General features: G+C 51.7%; 2 protein-coding genes across 3 annotated transcripts in view; both read left to right on the forward strand.

Moving 5' to 3' along the window:
- Positions 1–4,302: 4,302 nt before the first annotated feature.
- LOC110215282 (uncharacterized) lies at positions 4,303–16,352 on the forward strand. The gene is made up of 7 exons (XM_020996640.2): positions 4,303–4,370; positions 5,924–6,152; positions 6,330–6,453; positions 12,553–12,728; positions 13,983–14,062; positions 14,493–14,594; positions 14,911–16,352. The coding sequence occupies exons 2-7, from the start codon at positions 5,931–5,933 to the stop codon at positions 15,086–15,088; spliced, it is 882 nt and encodes a 293-aa protein (XP_020852299.1). The 5' UTR covers positions 4,303–4,370; positions 5,924–5,930; the 3' UTR covers positions 15,089–16,352.
- Positions 16,353–19,646: 3,294 nt separating this feature from the next.
- Positions 19,647–20,851, forward strand: part of TOP3B (DNA topoisomerase III beta) — a 29,391-nt gene continuing 28,186 nt past the window's right edge. For both annotated transcript variants that reach the window (XM_020996417.2, XM_020996418.2), the window contains exons 1-2: positions 19,647–19,753; positions 20,206–20,339. In XM_020996417.2, the coding sequence (XP_020852076.1) occupies positions 20,270–20,339 (70 nt within the window). In that variant the 5' untranslated portion in view covers positions 19,647–19,753; positions 20,206–20,269. The remainder of the gene's footprint in view (positions 19,754–20,205; positions 20,340–20,851) is intronic.

Here is a 20,851-nt window from a genome sequence, read left to right on the forward strand (position 1 = left end):
CATGGGTTCCTAGGACACGTCCTGTAAGACTGTGTAGCTGCCTTCAAGGAGCTCAGAGTCAATGGGGGTGTCGGGGCAGTAACCATAACCAATCCACCTACAACCATGGCACATGGAAAATGGAGGAGAGGGGCAGAAAAGGCTGCCCAGCGTGGGAGGCTTCTGAACTGAGCCTGGAGAGAAGCCGAGGAGCATGACATGTGGCAATGAGGAGGAGGGTATTCTAGGTACAGGGGCAGGCTTGAGAGAAGCCCCAACTGAAACCTCTCTCTGGACACTGGCATGGACTTAATTCCAGTCTGCATAAATTTACTACTGCTATCCCCAGGACAACTTCAGAAAATCCCAGAACATTTTATCTGAGGTGAGGAGAGAAGTCCAAAGTGGAATTAGGAATTGAGACCTAGATTAACAGCCTGATAACGAACTGTCAAGCCAGCTTACACAAACAGGTTCCATACTGGCAAATTACCTCTCTGCATTTTGGGGGGGTATCCCCAAGTCGCCCTATAGGAATTGTGCTGGATGGGACAGGGCATGCTGTGGACCACCCTCTGCCCTCAGATAGGGTGCCTGTACTGCTCCCTGGTGACAGACAAGTAGGCACCAGGGACCATGTGTTGAAAGCAGACACCTTGCATTTTCCAAGGCCAAGAGCAAATAAAGAAAGGTACAGGGGAAAGGCAAAAGTGGAAGGGCCTCTAGATGACGCCATTGTCTACCAAGTCTTTCTCATTCATCAGAATCTATGCTCTCCTCTCTGACACGGCACTCACTCAGGTGCCAGGACTGTTGGAAGAGCCTCCTCACAGCCTCTGCCATGTCCACTTCCATCCAAACCTCACCCAGTCATCTTCCAGACTGGGCTTCCTTCCATGTGGCTTAGGTCATATTGATCTTCCCCTCTAGGGTCCTCAGTGGCTTCTGAGTAAAGTTTGGTCTGGCATTCGGGGCCCTCCCCCTGCTGACATCTGCTTTTCTACCTCATGCCACTCCTCTGTTCGCCAATGAAACTGGACAATTCTATGTCCCCTCAACAGGCCCAGAGTCCCTCAGGCTCTACCTGGACAATCTCCCACACCCATACCTGGCCCTCCCAGAAGCACAGGAGCTACAGAGCCAGAAAGGATTTTAGAGAACACTGAGTTCTCTGCCTCTCCAGCTGTGGCCAGGGGCACCTCGGGATACTGAAATCTTCAAGGCAAACACAGCAATATGAACCATGAGGTATTTCATTTAGCCTAGTGGTCAGTGAAAAAAATCACTGAGACACTAAGGGTGCCATGAACCAAGAAAATTTGGGAGGCCCCAATCAAGTCTACCCCCTCACTTCCCTTCCCCAGTGCTCTTTTTCTTATCACGAACTTGAAAAATATCAACAAACTTGAACATTTCTATAAATAACAAAAGACAGAAAAAAGGGCTGTCTATGAAACTGCAATGGGAGAAATATCTCCTGAGTTCACGTGGGGGGTAGCTGCTGCCAAATATATATTCACCAGTATATAGAAATTATGGAGGTAAAAACCCAGATTTTATTATTATGCACAAGCATAGCTTCAGGCTTCAAAGAAACCAGAAACAATTGTGGGGATTCTGACACGGCTTCTTCTGGGCAAAATTCCGTCTGAGTAACAGAGAAATAATCCTTTTACCTTCTGCAATCTTCTACATTTCTCTTAGGTCATAAAAGCTAGAGGACAGAGCCATAAGCCAATACTTCCTTCAATGTCATAAAAGCTGAACAAACTTAGTTAAGTTGTCATAATCTTACATATCCCCATATGGAAACAAATTCTATAGGGAAACTGAGTCAGGTTTCAGCTCAAACTCCCTTTAGAGGTTTCTCAAATAGCATGATTGAGGAGGATTTACTTGTCTCCAAGGAGTCAGTGACAGTTGAGATTTCTCCTCTGCCTTCTTATCTAAGGAATGCTAAAGGCTCTAAGTAAATTTTTATATCCCATGGGACTGGTTTTGGTCAGGTGATAATAATTTATAATGATTAATAAATATAAAATAATACTGATTAACCAAAAAATGTAAAGGGAATAAAATGAAATAAAATTTTTCCACAACCAAACCGTGGAATCTCTATTGCCCACAACTTTTAAAACTGTATATTAAATTTAGCATGGTAGCTGCCCTCACTTGTGTCCCCTTACCAACTTCCCTCGGCCTTTTTCCTGGGTGTTTTAAAATATTTTGTTAATACTCTTTTCTTGCTTTTCTTTTCTTTTTTTTCCATCTCTATCACTCTTCCCTGCCTTCCTCCCCACCTAAAAATGTTCCCTTGTAACCAATAAGTTTAGTCAAACAAAACCAATCACACACTGGCCATGCCTGAAAAGGAATGCCTCATTTTGCACCTTTGGTCCATCACCAAGCAGGAGGCAGGCTTCAGATTCCTATGTCTCTGATAGTTCTTGGGGTGACCATGCCATAGTTACTGTTTATTTGGGGTCAATAACCTTTGGCTGGGTCACAGAGGTTGGGTCACTGTAACCACTCCCTTCTCCACTAAAAGCCCTCTCAGCTCCATGCCCAGGTTACTCACCTGAATCTATGCTTGTGCATAATGATAAAGGCTGGGTTTTTGCCTACATAATTTCTACATAGTGGTGAATGTTCACTATTCCTGTGTAACTGAAAAGGAGAGGAATATGTGAGAGGTGTAGATAAAATAGTTCAGACTCGGTAACTGACTGGACATATGGGATGAGGGAGAGTGGGCAGTTGCGAGGGACTATGTTACGAATCTACATAACTGGCAAGATAGTGATGGACAGAAAGTATCAGCTCTGATGAAAGATGGGTGTGGGGGAAAAGTCGATGAGCTCTCGTTTGGATGAACAGTCTGAGATGTCTACGGAGTATTCAGTCCAAAACATCTAAGAGGGGGCAGCTAGGTGACACAGTGGATAGAGCACCGGCCCTGGATTCAAGAGGACCTGAGTTCAAATATGGCCTCAGACACATAACACTTACTAGCTGTGTGACCCTGGACAAGTCACTTAACCCTGCTGCCTAGACCAAAAACAAAACAAAAATAAAATATCTAAGAGGCAGTTGGTTTTTGGGTAATAGAGCCCAGGAGAGAGAAGGCTAGATATAGATCTGGGCATCATCAGTGTAAAGATGATTTCACCCAGTGCCTGGCACACAGTAGCCACTTAAGACGAGAGCCCAAGGTGGAGCTCTGTCTCACACTACTCGGCTGGTGGATATGACTCCACTGAAGATCCAGACAAGGAGCCTTTAAGGTGGATAGAAAGGAGGGGTCACAGACAGGTAGAAAAAGGATCAGGAGACAGCAGTGTCACAAAAACCTAGAGAGAAAAGAGGATGGAGGAGAGGGGTATCACCAGTGTCTAAGGCTGCAGAAAGGTCAAGACCGATGAGGAGTGAGAAAAAGGCCGTCGGATTTGGCAATGAAGAGACCACTGGTCACTTCGGACAGAGAAGTTTCAGAACCACCACTTCCAAGGCTTGAGAATCGTGAGAGAAGGGGCAGGATTTGGTTGTGAAAAGAAGAGGAGATGTTTATTGGAAGATGGCTGGGGAGAATGGGTGAACAGGTTAACAAGCATCTCCTAAGAGCCCGCTATGTACCAGGCACTGTGCCCAGCGCTGCGGATACAAATAAAGGCACCCGACATGCCTGCCCTCCAGGAGCTTCCAGTCTAAGCCCGTGAGAACCATGGTCGCACAGCCTGATGGAAGGGGATGGCCAGGGAAGGCACCGGCAGGGTCAGGGAGCCGGCGGGCATCTTTTTCAGGAGGGTGAGGACGGGGTTTGTCTGTAGGCTGCAGGGATTGAGGGGGGATGATTGTGGCACCGTCGGGGGAGGAGGAGGAGGGATCCGGGGCTGGTCTCGAAGCAAAGGGCCCGCAGCGCGGCCCAGCTTGGCGGCTCATCATGTGGGTGACCCGGGCTGCCCTGCCCCCTCGGACCTCATTGGCTCATTGACAGTGACAACTTGGACCCCTCGCCGCTCCGTTTCGATCCTGAGAGCTAGCTGTAAGCTCCAGGAAGGCTTCCACCGGGGCGCACGGAGCCGCTCGGTCCTGGGTCCACATCCATCCCGCACAGGGTGGAAACGACCTTAATTGGAAATCTTCCGGGGAGCCCCGCCCCCTCTTCCTAAGGTCCACCTTGGAGGGGCGGGAACTTGGCTAGGACTCCGAGGCATTATCTCGTGGCCGCCGCGCGCTCTGATTGGGCCTGCGCCACCACGTGAGCAGAGACCCGAACGGGATTGGCCGGAGTCCTGAGGGGCACTTCTGGGGCCCAGACCAGTGGGAGATTCAGGCTGTGACAGTCTCCGTGGAAACACGGGCCTCCCCAGCTGCAGTGGGTGCCCAAGCCGGTGCGTGCGGTACTCGGAGAAGTGGCCCCGCCCCCTTCCTCTGTTCTCTGCGCCCATAGGAAGAGCCCCGCCCCCTGCTCCTCCTTCCCTTCCCAACCTTGAATAAGAAAGGCCCCGCCCCGTTCCCCCTTCTTCCCTCCCCTCCCCCCAGAGGCCCCGCCCTTCCCCAGAAGCCCCGCCCTTCCTCTGTTCTTTCTTCTCTCGCGCTCTCCCCTCCCTCCATGAGAGCCCCACCTCTCCCGGGGAGAGGCTCCGCCCCTTGCCCGTTCTCCCTTGAGCTCTCTCCCCCTCACACCCACCCCGCCCGTCCTCCCTCCCCCTCCAAGAACGAATTGCTCTCCAGAAGCCCCGCCTCTTCCCCTCCCTCCAGAGCTCTCCGCTAGGAGACAGCCCCGCCCCCTCCGTCCCTCCTCATGGTGGCCCCGCCCTTCCTCTCCTTCCCGCCCTCCTCCCCCACGCAGGGGCTCCCCTCCCCTTCCCTCTCCTCCCCCTCTCCCGGGTTCCCTAGCTTCTCCCCGTCCCCTCCCCTCCCCCTCCCCAGTCTTCACCCCGGCCACCTTCTCCCCTCACTGGCCTTCGTGCCCTCGTCCTCGCCTCCCGGCACTCGTCTTCCACGGCCGTGACTTTTCTGCCGGCCGCCCGGTCCCCCTCCACGATGAACTTCGCCCCGGCCGCCCTGTCCCCCTCCTCCCTGTCCTTCGACCTGGACGCCTTCCCTCGGCCCGCCCCGCCCTCCTGCGGCCGCCCCCTCTCCTCCTGCTCCTCGGTGCAGACTCTGGTTCCCACGATCGTGGTGCCGGCCCTCGACTCCACCTCGGCCAGCCCCTCCTCCTCCTCGCTGACCTTTGCCCCCTCCTCGCTGTCCCCGTCCTCGCAGTCCTTCGGGCCTGCCCCGCCCCCGGCTCGCCGGCTCCCCGGCCTCGCCGCTGGCGCTGTCGCAGGCCTTGTCTTCCTCCGGCCTGTTCGGCCGGCCCTCGGCCCTGTTGTCCTCGCCCTTCCTGGCGGCCCCGCCCCTGCTGCCCTCGCCCCCGCCGTCCCCGCGCTGCCGCCGGGACCCGTCGCCCGCCCTACTGCGGCCGCCCTTGCCGCTGTCCACGGGGCTGCTGGCCTTCTTCTCGCCCCCGCTGCGCGCAGCCCCGGCCCTGCGGCGGCCGCTCCACCCCTCTGTCCTCGGCCTCATCCTCGGCCTCGTCCCCGCCGCCCTCGCCCCGGCCCTCAGTTCGGCTCCGGCCCGTGACTCCCTGCCGGTCCCGCCCCTTCTCCATGCTGCCCCCGCCGTTGGGCCCGGCCCCGGCGTCCGCCGTCCTCTCGCCCCTGCCCCTGGGACCCCGCTCCTTCTCGCTGTTGCCCCCGCCCCCTACTTTCGGCCCCGCCCCGCCCCTGCCCCCTCCGCCTCCGCCCCCCGGGTCCGTCCCACGCCCTCCTCCTCCGCCCCGTCTCTGGCCAGCGGCTCCGCCCCCCGGTCCCGCCCCGCCCCCCGGCGCCGGCCCCGGCCCTCGGGTCCGCCCCGTCCCTGAGTCCCTGGCCGGCGGCGCGCATGCGTGTCGCTGCAGGGCGGGGATGGAGGTCTTGGACGAGTTTGACTGGGAGCACCCCTTGACCTTCACGTTCTGCGAGCTCATCTCGGAGGAAGCTTTCGAGCGGCAGGCGGTGTCGTACACTGAGCGCTCCCTGCGCCGTCTCTTCCGAAGCATGGACCGCAACCCGGCGCTGGGGGAGCGCGTGGTGCGCAAGTGGAAGCAGGAGGAGCGCGAGCGTCACGGCCTCATCTCCTTCCTCACGGTGGGGTCAGTGGGGGGGAGCGGCGGCCCCTCCTTTCCCTCCTCCCACCATAAGCCCCGGCCCCTTCCCCCCAGGACTGGGAGTCGGGGCCCTGGGGTCCGCCCCAGCATCAGCCCCGGCCCCGCCCCCTCCCTGGTCTCCCAGCTCATCCCTTCCCTCTCCTCCACGCTGTCCCAGGGCAGGTTCTTCCAAGCCCTCCAGGGGGACCTCAATCACTACAATAACGTGGGCGCCTCGGAGCTTCAGCAGAGGCTGGATCATCTGAAGAAGAAGATGCAGAAATTAAACAACTATGCCCAAGGTGACGGCACCAGGGCCTCAGCATGGGGGAGGGGCAGGGTGGGCCTAGCTGCAGGGCCCCCCCTTCCACGCCTGGTACTCCAGGGGGACCGTACCACCAGTGGGAATAGGGGCGAAGGAATTTCCTAGGGAGTGAGCTCTCACGTTTGGAAAGTACTTGGAGGCCAACTAGTCCGACTTTTGCCCCAGCGCTGAACCCGACAAGTACTTCTGTAGCTTTCTTTGAATACCGCTAGTGAGGGGGACTCACCACGACCCCTCCTCCCTGCCCACCTCATCCCACTTTCGGACAGCCCCCGTTGTCAGGATGTTAGCGTTAGAGTGATGGGATTGGTCTGTCCCAGTGTAACTTCCCCCCACTGCTCCTGGTTTAGCCCTCTGGGGCCAAGCAGAGCAAGGCTGATCAGGTTCTTAAATGGAGCTGTAATGCCTCAAAGATAAATAGCCCCATGTCCTTCCCCTGTGCTTCAGAAGGCATCATCGGAACCCTTCTAAGGTTTAGCTGAGCTAATTAATACACCTTAAGTGCTTTGCAAACTTTAAAGAGTTTTTTTTTTGTTTTTTGTGTTTATCAATGTCAGTTACTGGTAATTTCAAGGCCTCTCACTGTTGTGATTGCCCTCCTCTAGGCAACACCTACAATTTGTCCTTTCTAAAATAGGCTTCCCAGAATTCTCATCTTTGCAATTCTATGCAGCCTCTCTCTCTCTCTCTTTTTTTTTTTTGGTTTTTAGGCAAGTGGGGTTAAGTGACTTGCCCAAGGTCACACAGCTAGTAAGTGTCAAGTGTTGGATCTGAGGTCGGATTTGAACTCAGGTCCTTCTGACTTCGGGGCCAGTGCTCTATCCACTGCGCCACCTAGCTGCCCCTGCAGCCTCTCTTAATGTCATCATATCAGCTCTCCAGATATCCTCTAGAGATTTGAATTTTATTTTTTTCCCATCTGGATTCTTAAGCCAAACTTCTGACTTTGGGCAGTCTCATTGAAGGGACTTGGCTGTGCCCTAGAGTTGGAAGCAATCACTATAATGTCACCTTTGAATAGGAGCATGGAGATGGCCAGCAACAGTAGATGACCTACGTTTTTGAAGAAGGATCACGGGATTGTAAATTGTAGAACTAGGAGAGAAAGCAGGCATCTATTCCAGCCCTTCATTTTACAGATGAAAAAATTGATAACTTCTTTAAGATAGGGATACCTATGACTATAAGTCTGGGTCCAGACTCAGAAAAAAGTGGGTATTCATGTTGACTTTGCTGTGATCCTAGTCAAGCTAAGGATGCTATAGAAGGGGATGGATTACTGTTGAGGTACAGCTTGGACTAAATGACCCCTCCTGGATACCCCTCAGTGATTCCATGAATGTGAACAGAAAGTACTCTGTAAGCCACATTTGGATGGTTGGTATGATTGATTTTCCAAGAATTGGTTTGATAGTGTATTTCTGAGCAGGTTAAATTTGGGATCCTGGGATTCCAATAAATTTGGGACCCCACTAGTGAAAGATCATGAGAAGAATTTAATATAGACTAGAACAGAGGTGAAGGAATATTTTTTTAGAGGCTAAAAGTCACTCCAAGGATTCCTTGCCAGGCTGTAGAATGTCAGAGAACATGGATATTATACATGGAGCTAATTCACCATTGGTGGAGCTGTGAATTGTTTCAACCCTTGTGGAAGCAATTCAGAACTATATTGGAGGGGACAGCTAAGTGGTACAGTGGATAGAGCACTGGCCCTGGACTCAGGAGGACTTGAGTTCAAATCTGGTCTCAGACACAAAACACTCACTAGCTGTGTGACCTTGGGCAAGTCACTTAACCCCATTGCTTAGGAAAAAAAAAAGAACTATATTGGAAAATTTACTAGACCATAAATACGTTCTGACATAGAGGTACTGCTACTAGCTACCTGGCTCCAAGGAGGTCCAAAACAGAGGAAAGCTTCCATACCTAGAGAAATACTTGGGGCAGCTAAGTGGCACAGTGGATAGAGCAGCAGCCCTGGAGTCAGGAGGAGTTGAGTTCAAATCTGGTCTCAGATACTTATTAGCTGTACAACCCTGGGCAAGTCACTTAACCCCATTGCTCAAAAGAAAAAAGAAAGAAAAGAAAAAACTTGTACCACTTCTTGTGGAAGCCAGAGCTTAAAAACAGTGGGTGTCCATTGGTTGGGGGATGGCATCATGGTGGAAGATGATTACACTGTGAAAAATGGTGACTGAAGAGTGTTGTAGAACCTGGGGATGCTTGTTTGAAGGACGTAGATCTCGGAGAACAGCTACACGGTGGCTACAGTAATGTAAAAGAGAGCCTTGAATAACGTTAGAAGTGAGATCACTGCTGTGGTCAGGCATGACTCCAGAGGGGAGCCGATGGTGAATCCGGCTTGGCGACAGAACAAAGCCTTCTCAGTTTGACAAGGTCGTTGTGTGTGTGTGTTCTCTTTTGTGTGTGTGTTCTCTTTTGTTCTAGTTACCCTCCTTACCTCTACTTTGTCACAAAGGAAGGCCCTATGGGGGTGGGGATATCACTGGGAAGGGACAATGATGTAGCAAAGCATCGGTAGCACAGTTCAAGAAAGAAATCATCTATGAAATGGAGTAAAAGTGGGCAGGGACACTGGTCTTAAAGATCAATATCTGGGCTGCAGTTGCCTCTGGGAAACTTCCCACTTGCAGTATTTTCAGTGACACCATGATCTTCCAGCTCTCTAACACCAGTTTCTTCTGGTGATGCCCTGGGGCTGTGACTCATGGAATACTAGAATCTCTGGAGAAGGAAGATTGTGAATTCCGCCTCCCCACCTCAAGGGTGATAGAGAGATGTGCACCAGTGGAGAACCCAAGTGCCCAAGAAGCATCAGAAAAGATGTCCAAAAGGAGTTGGGCCAGTCAAATGGAAAGGTGGAGGAATAGTGATGGATGTCTCATGGACTGCATGACTACCCAGGTCAAGGCAAGGAAGCCTCCTAACAAGTAGGGCAGACCCCCAGTGGAGAACTTATGGGAAGACGTGGCCAAGAAGGGAAAAAGCATTTATTAAGCGCCTCCTGGGTCTCAGGCCCTGTGCTCAGTGCTTTATAACAACAACCCTGGAAGGCAGGTGCTGTTATTATCTCCGTTTTACAGTTGAGGAAACTGAGGCAGGCAGAAGAGAGGTGACTTACCAAGGGTCGCCCAGTTAGTGTCTGAGGTTAAATTTGAACTTGGACCATCTGGACTCCACAAAGGTCCAGGGCTCTGTGTACTGCCTCCCCCTAGCTGCTGCAGGATGGGCATATCTGGATGGGCTAAGATCTACATCCCTGGGAAAAGAGTCCACACTGAAGCTCCCCCAGCCCCCCTGAAGTATAAGTGCCCTTGGACAGGTGATTTCACCCTCCACAGGTCAGATTGTTACTTTGGAAATCTGAGGTGGTAATCCGCCCCCTGCCTTAGGGAGCATCTGTGAAGAAAGCACCCCATGTAAATGGGGGGAAGACATGTGGAGTTCTCTCACCGTGATGTATTCCTTTCCTACTCTGTGTCCTTGTCTCGGCCAGTGCTTCCCAAACTGTACTGCAGGCTGCCGAGTGTCTACACTTTCTACCTTGGACACTTCTTCCCATCGGGTAGTTTGAGCCAGGTGGCTCCATAGAGGGCCTGGGGCACTAGTCTAGGAGAAGGCAGGAGCCAGGGCTTGGGAGAGCAGGATGAAAGGAGGTGATTTTAAGCCTGGGTTTTAAGAGGTCTGGATGGTTGGTAGGAGAAGTTTAGCAAACCCATAAAAATCAGTTGTGGAGCACCCCCAAGTCTGGGAAACACCAGCTTGAGCCTTCCAGTCTTCTTCCACAGCTCATTCACCTGCTCTGCTCCAGCCATCCCTGTTCCTTACTGAGGATGCTCTCTGTCCTGTCTCTGTGCTTTTGTCCTGGCAGTCCATCTCCTTGGCCGGGGTGCTCTCTCTTCTCATCTTGGCTTCTTAGAATCCCCGTTTACTTGAAGATTAGCTCAAAAGCCATTTTTGGAAGGAGGTTTTTTTCTTAATCTGTCTGTCCCGCCCTCAACAGCTGCTAGTGACTTCTAGGGTTACCTTCCATTCACTTTGTATGAATCTTTTATGTACCTATTAATGTACCTATCTCCATCATTAGAATGAGAGCTTCTTGAGGGCAAGAACTTTTTTTTCTATCAGCCAATAAACATTTATTAAGTGCCTACTATGTACCAGGCCTTGCTCTTAGTAAGGGAGATATAAAAAAAAGTAAAAGACAGTCCCTACTTTGAAGGAGTTCACAGTCTGATGTGAGAGACAACATGAAAACCATGTACACAGAAACTGTATTCGAGATGAATTAAAAAATATTAAGCAGAGGCAAGGCCATATAATTAAGGGACACTGAAATAAGCTTCCCATAGAAGGTGGGATTTTAGCTGGGACTAAAAGGAAGCCAGGAGGCAGAGATGAGGAGGGATTACATTCCAGGAAGGGTGGATAACCTGTGAAAATTCATGGAGTCAGGAGATGGAGTGTCTTGTTCATGGAACAGCCAGGAGGCGTGTCAATGGGTACAGACTGTGCTGTAGGATATGAAGTATGAGAAGACTAGAAAGGCACAGCGGGGCAGGTTATGAAGAGCTTTGAATGGCAAGCAGGATTTTATATTTAATCCTGGAGGTGATTTGGAGCCCCTGGAATTTATTGAGCAGTATTCCCAGCACTTAGCACTATTCCTGGGATGTCGTAATGCTTAATAAATGCTGCTGAATTGGTTGAGCCCTGTCTGGAGCAGAAACTCCCCACACAATTACAAGGAAGGCTTTTTGAGAGACAGCACCTTGAACAGTGACTAGGATTGTTGCCCCAGGGCGGATTGTCATATCTGCTGATCTGCAGTGAAGAGATAGATCTTCCTGAGAGTAGGGTCAGAACATGCAAGATTGCCCCAGAGATGACCACTGACCCAGGATAAGAAAGCTGGTTGGATGCAAGCTAGCTTTTTGGGAGATGCTCCTTACCAGGTGGACACTGATGGAGGAGGGCTGCCCTGCAAGTTGATGGGTGGGATGAAAAGCCAGGGTCCCAAGTCGTTAAAATCCTGGAAAAATCAGTCCATTTGATTCAATCATTAGCCTGTGTTCCCAGGGTTATAGAAATTGAGACTTCCTCCGCGTCTGGTAATCCTAATTCACTTTGCTGCCACTTTGCAAGATTTACAAAATGTTTTCTTCAAAATCCTTGCACAAGCTCTTCCTATGAATCCCAGGTAAGCAAGCTGAGACTCTTGAGAGAGGTTAAATGGTAGGGTCAGGATTTGAACCCAAGTCTATGCAATGGAAGACCTGTCCAAACATCATTTAGATGAGCACTGTGTGCCGAAAGGCGACAAATGTCTCGCCCCCTACCCTGCATTAGAAATTATTCACAAAGACGAAAGGACCACCACCTCCAGGTATTTGAAGGGCTGTCAGATGGGAAAGGCATTAACCCCTGTGGCAAAAACTAGAGGCAGTGGGCAGAAGCTACAGTGAAACAGAGTATGCCTAGATGAAAGGGAAAAACTTTCAGGGCTGCCCCCAAAGGATTAAGCTCTTCCTAGATCGATGTGGATTTCTATGCAATTGAAGTCTTCAGAGCAGAGGCTGAGCCCGACTAGAGCCTCCAGGGTTCCTTCCAAGCTGAGATTCTGTGATCCTTTGGGTGTACAGGGGACACAGGTAAATAATGGAGGAGGGGTTATTCTTGAGGGCAGAACCACGAGCAGTCAGCAGAAGTTTCAGAGGCAAACCTAGGCAAATCTTAAGGGTGAACTCCTTCACAGTGGGAGCTATTCCAAAGTTAGCCTTGGGAGGGTAGTGAGTTCCCCTTCCCCAGAAGTCTTCAGGTACAGGGCGGAAAACCACTGGTTGAAGATTTCTTCTCAAGTATAGTCAGACTGGCTTTAGAACTCTTGAGGTCCTTTCCAACTCTGAGATTCTGTGACCTCAGAGATTCCCTCCAGCTCTGTTATTCCCTCCAGCCTGTAAGTGTATAAGGGCCCAAGGGCTGAAGCTGAAGATTAGCTCTGGGCCTCTCTTTCAGGCTACAAAATGCTTACTCAAGTGGTTGTCTGTCACAGACGCAAAGCAGAAGAAAAAGAAGAGGGGGACCTATAGACTAGATCATTCCCCTTCCACGGCGGGCAGCATCTTGTCCCGATCACCAGTTACCACGACCATTTCTACCCGGTCGGCCATTCCAGTCACATACATGCCCAGAGTCTTTGGTCCTTTCCCTCCTCTCTCGGATGAGCAGGTTTGTTTCCATTGTTTTCTGCTTTTATTCTTTGCCGGGGGCAAAATCAGAATCCATAAGGATCTTGGCAGTCTGGAGCAGTGGGCCAAATAAGATTACATGTGATAAGGCGTAAATGCAAAAGTCCTGCACTTGGGTCCAAAAAATCAACTGCACAAATATGACCAGGCCAACTGAAGATGTGGGTGGGAGTCTTAGTGGTTTAAAAGCATGCTGTGAGTTAGTCCCGACGGAAGAGCCCAAATGTGAGCCTGAGCTTTCTCAGTAGAGTATCATGTCCAGGCCGAGGGTGGTGATGGCCCCTCTCTCTTCTGACTTGGTCAGATTGCATCGTGGAAGGTGATGTTCATTTCTGGGCACCACATTTTAAGAGGGACTCTGAGAAAATGCAGTGTGTCCAGAGGAAAGCATTCAGGATAGTAAGAAGTTTGGGGATATTTAATCTGGAGACGAAAAAGTTTAAGGGAGACTCCTGAAAGGCTGTTACATGGAAGAAATATTAGAATTGTTGATCTCGGTCCTGAAGGGACAGCAATAGGAGCAAAGAAATTGTAGAGCCACAGATTTAGGTTTGCCATGAGAAAAAAATTACTAGAGCTCTCTGAAGGTGGAATGGGCTGCCTTGGAAGGTAATGAGTTTCCTGTCACTGGAGCTCTTCCTGTGGAGAGTCACTTGAGTAGGAACTTGACAGGATTTCTGCTCCAGTGCAGGTTGGCCTAGTTGGCCTCCGGTGTTCCTTCCATCTTGGAAATCCCCTGGTTCCCTTACTTCACCCCAACTGTTGGCCGCAGGAAAGGGCCAAAGAACCAGGGGCATCCAAGTGACTTGCCCAGGGGCATGTCCCTTTTAGGGGTACTTGCTGGGCTGTGCACTGGGGCAAGGTCAGCATCTGGTCCCAGCAGGAGAGGGTGTCAGCATTGGCTTAGGAGTGTCCCAGCTCAGGACCACAGAGTCATAAGGGACATGAGAGACCATGGAGCCATCACTCCACTTTCTCAGATGAAACTAAAGCGGAGAGCCAGAGGAGAAGCAAGTCAGTGGCCTGAGGCTCTGTGTCCAGCTGGTTCAGCGGGGCATGCCTTAAGCCACCCCTTTCTGCATGAGCTTTGCTTCACCTCCCTTTCATCTCTCCTTGATTCCTTTCTTGCTCAATGGAACTAATTAGGCAAAGCTCTTATGTGGAACAATACAGTCAGTCAATAAATAGGGCTAGAAGGACCATAAAGGGCAGGAAATCTCTTTGTTTCCAACAGACAGAGACATTGGCTGGTCCAGACTCTGAAGTGAAGGTCATGAAACTAAACTGGACAGGACTGTCAGCAGCCCCGAAGAGGTAGAGGCAGGCGGGAGCCCTGCACCCTGGAAATGGCCAAGGGCCAGTGGGGGACAACACAGGACCAAGCACTGCTTCTGAGGAACTTCTAGGCCTCAGAGCTGGGAGGGGCCTCAGAGCAGGGGACGTCAGGGCTGGGAGGGCCCTGAGAGCGGGGATGTCAGGGCTGGGAGGGCCCTGAGAGCAGGGACGTCAGGGCTGGGAGGGGCCTGAGAGCAGGGGATGTCAGAAGTTAAAGCAGACTTTATCATCTAGTCTAATCCCCTTGTTTGACCTATGGGGAAACTAACCCAGTGAAGAAAAGGGCCTTGCCCAAGGCCACAGCCAATGGCAGAGGCAGGATAGGGAAGGAAAAAAGGAGGGAGGGTCTCACACTCAGCTGGGGTCCTTGAGTCTTCTTCCAGTTCCTTTGTCTCTGGTCTTTCAACAGAGTGGTTGATCTGACTCCTTTGGTGCTTAACCCTGGTGGTTTTCATTCTTCTCGGCTCTCTGGAAACCCTGCCCACAAGCTCCAATGCCCCAGTTTTCCCTGGTAAGCCCATCTCAGGTTGTAGGGCCAAGCCAAGGAGAGGCTTCTTCTGGTGAGAGCAGCCGAGGCCTGTGTGTAATGCTGGGCAGGCCCCAGAGCCATGTATTTCCTAGAATTTAGAGTCTCAGCTCCTTAGGTGGAAGGCTCCCTCTGGCCCTCCCTTCCTGCATCCCAGGGGGCTCTCTCTAGGGGTCAGCTGAAGCCTTTCAGTAATAGGATGCTTCCTACTACATGAGGCAGCCTAAGCACTCCACCTGCTACCCCAGTCCAGCCCTCTGGACCTGGGCCCCATGCTAAATGGTAGCCCTCATCTGAGCAGGTCTTCAGCCTTGGGTCCGACCATCGATCCTGAGGGTTCAGCTCCGACAGTGGGGAACGCCTCTGTCTTCAGCCCACCTGTGCTGCTCAAGTTCCGGCCAGTGCAGAGGCCTCAGGAGGATCCAAACAGTGACCATGAGAGCAAGAGTTTGGATTCTCCCAGCAGCGCCCCACAATGACACCCCTTTATCACTCTGAACTCAAGAATGAATAAAGCTCCCAGTGGAAAATGCTGCCCTTCGTTGGCGCCTGGCTTCAGAAGGGCAGATTCGGCACCTCTGGGGCTCAGGCTTTCCCCTAACCCTAAATGTGCTCCTCACTTCACTTTACTGGGCCTCAGTTTCCTCATCAGTCAAGTATATGTGTGGGTGATTGGAGGGGTGTGGGACGTGGGAGGAGCAGAGTCTTTGAGAACGGGGGCAGGGGCAAGTTTGGCTGAGGTCTGACTGTCCCATGGAGCTCTTTGGTGACATTGCTGACCTCACAGGTCTCTTACAGCTCTAAATCTGTCATTTCCTCTTTGAGGAAGAACCACCCACTCATGATGCCTAAAAGGAGCATCAACTGCCACTGCTGATCTCACTTTTGTTGTGTCAAGTGTGTGGCCCCACTCAGAGCTTCCCTTTGGACTTGCAGTTAGGGCAGAGGGGATCCCTACCTGCCACCAGCAGCAGCCCATGACAGCCAGCCCAGTGGTGGCCGAGGTGAGCTGGAGGCTGAACCCCAGGCTCTGGCTGCCTCTTCTGCTCCACGTTTTTCCCCGCAGGGCACAGGTGACTGAACAGTGATCCTGGGAGCCTAGGCAGCAACCTTGTGAATTTGAGAGGTCAGGTGGCTGGCTCCTGGTTGCTCAGCAGGAGGTAGTCTCCAAAATAATTTATTGGAGGAGATGACCACCTGAGGAGGCTGAGCCTGAATCATCAGCTGGTTTGCCAGATGATAAGAATGCAAGCGAATTACTCAGACACTGTAGGTCTGAGGTGAAAGTGAAATTGACCTGTTCAGCAGCCTGCAACATTCTGTAGTCTAACATTGGAAGTATTGGTCTTATGGGAAAGCCTCGTAAGAATTATGGGTTATTTTATATTTGAAGTATTAATGCACATTGATGAATCTTCTATGTGCATTTCTCTTGTGTCAATAAATAGCCCTGCTATTCCTGTGCATTGTACATTGAGCATCTTTCTAAAAGGAACCCTGTGAATCCCTTCTGGGGAGAGACCCCAGTCATGAAGGGGAGCAAACATGTATTTTTAATATTTTTAATTTTAATTTTAAATTTCAGTTCCAAATTCCCTCTCACTGCCCCCTCTCCTACCTATTGAGAAGGCAAACAATGATCATGTGAAGCCATGCAAAATATTTTCATATTAGCAGTGTTGCAACAACGACCACCAAACCTAACAAACAAATGACAAGAAAAATAAAGAGAAAAAAAATCTGCTTCAGTCTACATTCATCAGTTCTGTCTCTGGAGGTGGCTACATTTTTCACCATGGATCATTTGGAATTGTGCTGGACCATTGTATTGGGCAGAGTAGCTAAGTTTCTCACAGTCGATCATTGTTACAATGTTGCTGTTACTGTGTACAATGTTCTCCTGGTTCTGCTCATGTCACTTTGTATCAGCTCATGTAAGTTGTCCCAGGTTTTTCCTAAAACCATCCCCCTTTGTCATTTCCTACAGCCCAATACTATTCTATCACAATCATTTACCACAACTTGTTCAGCCATTCCCCAGTTGATGGGCATCCCCTCCATTTCCAGTTCTTTGCCACCACAAAAAGAGCTGCTATGGATATTTTTGTATGTGTGGGTCCTTTTCCAATTTTTATGATCTCTTTAGGAAACAGACTTAGTAGTGGTATCGCTGGGTCAAAAGCACAGTTTTATAGCCCTTTGGGCAGAAGAACAAGGACCTACTATGTGCCAGATAGTGTCAGTGCAGGGAAAACAAAGTGTTGACCTTTACAGTGTTTGTTCTAAGAAAGACAAACAAAATTAGGCTGCATGTGCATGTTTATTTCTCTCAAAGCTTGCGGAACATGCATGCAGAGATATGCATGACAGTTTATTGTAGAAAATGACCCCAATGGGGCAGCTAGGTGGCACAATGGATAGAGCTCCAGCCTTTGAGTCAGGAGGACCTAAGTTCAAATCTGGCCTCAGGCACTTGACACTTACCAGCTATGTGACCCTGGCAAGTCACTTAACCCCTGCCTCACCAAAAAAAAAAAGGAAAGAAAGAAAGAAAATGAGCCCAAGGATGGACAAACAAAGGGGATCTTACATCTTCAGAGCAATTCTCTCCCACCTTCCCTCCCTGGCTCAGGATGCCTGTGTCATCTAAAATTATAGTCTCCTGATGTGTTAACCATAATATGAGAAAGGAATTTCTTAATAGGGTGAGGTTGTAAATACAATAAGATAAGAGAATATCAAGGTGTCGATTGAAATTTTAGATCCAGGATGTCTGTGTTTCTTTTATCATTAACATGACATAAGAAAACATAAAAGTCCCATTATTCAAGATAACGTTCAAGGTCAAGGCACCTTGTCCTTGGCAGTCATAAACAAAAGAACTCTCCTGATCAGTTTCATCCAGACTTGTAGTTGCTGACACAGGAAGGGGCATTTTGGTTTCATTCAGGAAGTAAAGCAAAGCACACCTGTTATGCCAGAGCACGCAAGGCATTATGGTAGGTTAAGCCCAGAGTGCTCTCAAATGTCTCTCCTGATTGGCCAGTCCAGGTTTTAGGCCTTTCTCAGGTGATGGGGATTCAAAATGGTTTGGGGAGGGGTCCACAAAAGAACAGGAAAAACAGTCCCTGTCCTCAAGGAGCTCACAGTTTAATGGGGGAGACAATATGCAAACAACTCTGTACAAACAAGCAGCAGACAGGAGGAATTGTAGGTAATACAAGGAAAGAAGGCATTTGCTTCAGGGGATGGGGAAGCCAGGAGGCAGAGGTGAGGCAGTAGATAAGTCCTGGCATGGGGTGAAAGAGGTATGGAGTCTGGAGACAGAATGTCTTGTTCAAGGAATGGAGGGTGGTGTCCCTGGATTACAGAATATGTAGGGCAGTGAGTAAAGGTGTAAGAAGACAGGAAAGGTAGGACAAGGTTAGGAAGGGCTTTGAAGGCCAACCAGAGCATTTTGTATCTGATCCTGAAGGCCATAGGGAGTGAATTAAGGGGATGACATGGTCAGACCTGCTCTTCAGGACAATCACTTTGACAGGAATAGAAGATGGGCTGGAGTAGGGAGAGGCCAGAGGCAGGCAGACTACAGGTAGAGGCCTACCTGTAGGCTATGACAATAGTCTAGGTGGGAGGTGATGAGACTCTGTAGGATCATTGTATTGGTCAGAGTAGCTAAGTCTTTCACAGTTGATCATTGTTGGATGGTGGAAATATTAAGAGCTCATTGGTTCCAGGAGGGGTAACCCATGCCTGTAGTCCTGGTGGGGCACTCTCCCTTAGGAGTTTTTGAGCTTCAGTGGGTTTAAAGCAATCAGGTGTCCACATCAAGTCTGACACCAATATGGTGAGCCCCAGGAGTGGAGGACCAGGCTGCCTCCAGAGGGGTAAACAAGCCCAGTACAGTAAAAAGGGATGGATTAAAGCTTCCATGCTGCTGCTGAGTGGCCACTGAGACAAAGACCTAGATAGAGAGACAGAGACTAGACAGAGACCTGGACAGAGAGACAGAGACTAGACAGAGACATAGACAGAGAGACAGAGACTAGACAGAGACATAGACAGAGACTAGACAGAGACATAGACAGAGACTAGACAGAGATGTAGACAGAGACAGAAACTAGACAGAGACCTAGACAGAGAGACAGAGACTAGACAGACACCTAGATAGACAGAGACTAGACAGAGACTAGACAGAGACATAGGCAGAGAGACAGAGACTAGACAGAGACAGAGACTAGACAGACATAGAGTAGACAGAGAGATAGAGACCTAGCCAGAGACAGAAACACAGAGAGACAGATAGACCCAGACTTAGACAAAGAGACAGAGACCTAGACAGACAGAGAGATAGAGACAGACCTAGACAGAGAGACAGAGACTAGACAGAGATAAAGGGAGACAGCAACCTAGACAGAGAGAGAGACAGTGTTAGTAGGTTTGGAAGGGGCAGAGGAACGGAGGCCAGAGTGTACAGTCAAGAAGGCAGCAGAAATGGGGTCACTGATAGTCAGTGGGGGTCCTGGAGGGCGGTGGCTGGGCTCGGGGAGGGGGTGAAGGCACGCTGTGTGTTGGGAGATGTGGCAGTCCCGAGCCACCAGAAGGGAGAGCAGTAATGTGTGAGATGGGGGGTCACACTGGGGGCAGCCTGGGCTGGGAGGGGGTTTTATCTCTCCCTTAGAATGTGACCTCGAGGGTAGGGTCTGCTTTTTTGGTCTTCCTATAGTGCATGGTACGCAGTCGTTGCTTAATAAAGCCCGTGATAAGCGGATTGATTGAAATCCGACTTGACACTTCATAAAGGACCAAGACTGTCACCACTTGTAAAATGGGGACAATAACGCTCTCTCTCCCAAACCGATCTGACATTGCACACACACGCAGCTCCAAGCCTGAGGTCGGGCAGCTCTGCTGCGCATGCGCTTCCGTCTCCCCCTCCTTCCGCCCATAGCGAGGCTGGAGTGCACCGGGACCCGGCCCCCGTGAGCATGCGCAGTAGCGAGGCACCTAGGACCGCCTCAATGGGGACACCGGTAAGCCGTTCCGGAAGTGCTCTTGGTGAGCCGGAAGTACCCGTCTGAGGCGATGGCCGCCCCCTGAGCTGCATCTGGAGCCCGAAGCCGGACTGGAGTGGAAGCGGAGCGGTGAGGACGAAGGCGGGGCGGGGCCAGGGGGCGGGGCCCAGGGAGAAGGGGGATGGGCAGCGTCCCCCCTCCCTCTGGAGGCGGCTGGGCTGTGACACGGCCCGCATCTCTTGCACTGACCACGTGCCCACTGTGTGTGCATGGGGGGGCTGGGCTAGGTCAGAGCAGCAGCCCCTGCCCGCCCTGGAGAAGCTTTCACTCCAATAGGGGGGGCCAGCCGGCGCACACCCCAGGGTGGGGGGGCCTGGAGGCTAGGCCCCTCGCTTGCCAAAAGGGGAAACTGAGGTCTGGTCTGGACAGGGCAGGTCCTGCCCGGGGCCGAGCTCGGGGGGGCTCTCGGTAGCCGCCTCGATGGATGTTGGGGGGGGTCTCCTGACCCCCTGCCGGGCCGGGCTGGGGTCTCGTGCTGGGGTCTCGATGGAGCCGGGAGCCTAAGGCCACCTTCCTCGCAGGGTTGGAGCCAGAGCATCCTGTCCTTCCTGTTCGGCCTGTCCAACCGCATCCGGCCCCGGGAGGATGAAAACGGTGCTGATGGTGGCCGAGAAGCCGTCCCTGGCTCAGTCCATCGCCAAGATCCTGTCCAGAGGTGAGGGGGGGCGGGGCGGGGTCTGGGCACCTCGCCTGGAGGGGGCTGGCGGCTCCTTCCCCTCCTTGACCCTCAGCATCGGCCGTTCTCGGGGCACTGGGGGCGCTCCCCCACGTGGGACCCCTCCCCCACCTGTTCTTGGGCTGGGGGGGTGCTCCTCCCACGTAGACCCACTCCCTAGTCTATCCCTCCTCCTCAGCCCAAGCCCTGAGCTCTTCCCTCCCTGTCCTGTTTCCTCCTCTCCCCAGCTTCCCACGTTCTGTGTTAGGTCAGGAGCCTGAGGCCACCCCCACAGGACCAGAGGGGAGGCTTGGGGACTTTGTTCCCCTCCCATCCCTTCGCTTTTAGCACCGAGGGGGTTCGGTGGGCTCCACATGGGGCTCCTTCTGAGATAGGCAGGGACAGTGGGTGTGAAGGAGCCTGTGTCCCTGCAGCGGCCATGGGCCTGTCATCGGGTGCCAGCAGCCTGGCAGACGCTGCCCAAAGAGGAGGAGTTTATCCTCGCAGTGTTA

The sequence above is a fragment of the Phascolarctos cinereus genome, unplaced genomic scaffold, assembly GCF_003287225.1.
Source record: "Phascolarctos cinereus isolate Bilbo 61053 unplaced genomic scaffold, phaCin_HiC Scaffold_4;HRSCAF=312, whole genome shotgun sequence".
Classification (NCBI taxonomy): domain Eukaryota; kingdom Metazoa; phylum Chordata; class Mammalia; order Diprotodontia; family Phascolarctidae; genus Phascolarctos; species Phascolarctos cinereus.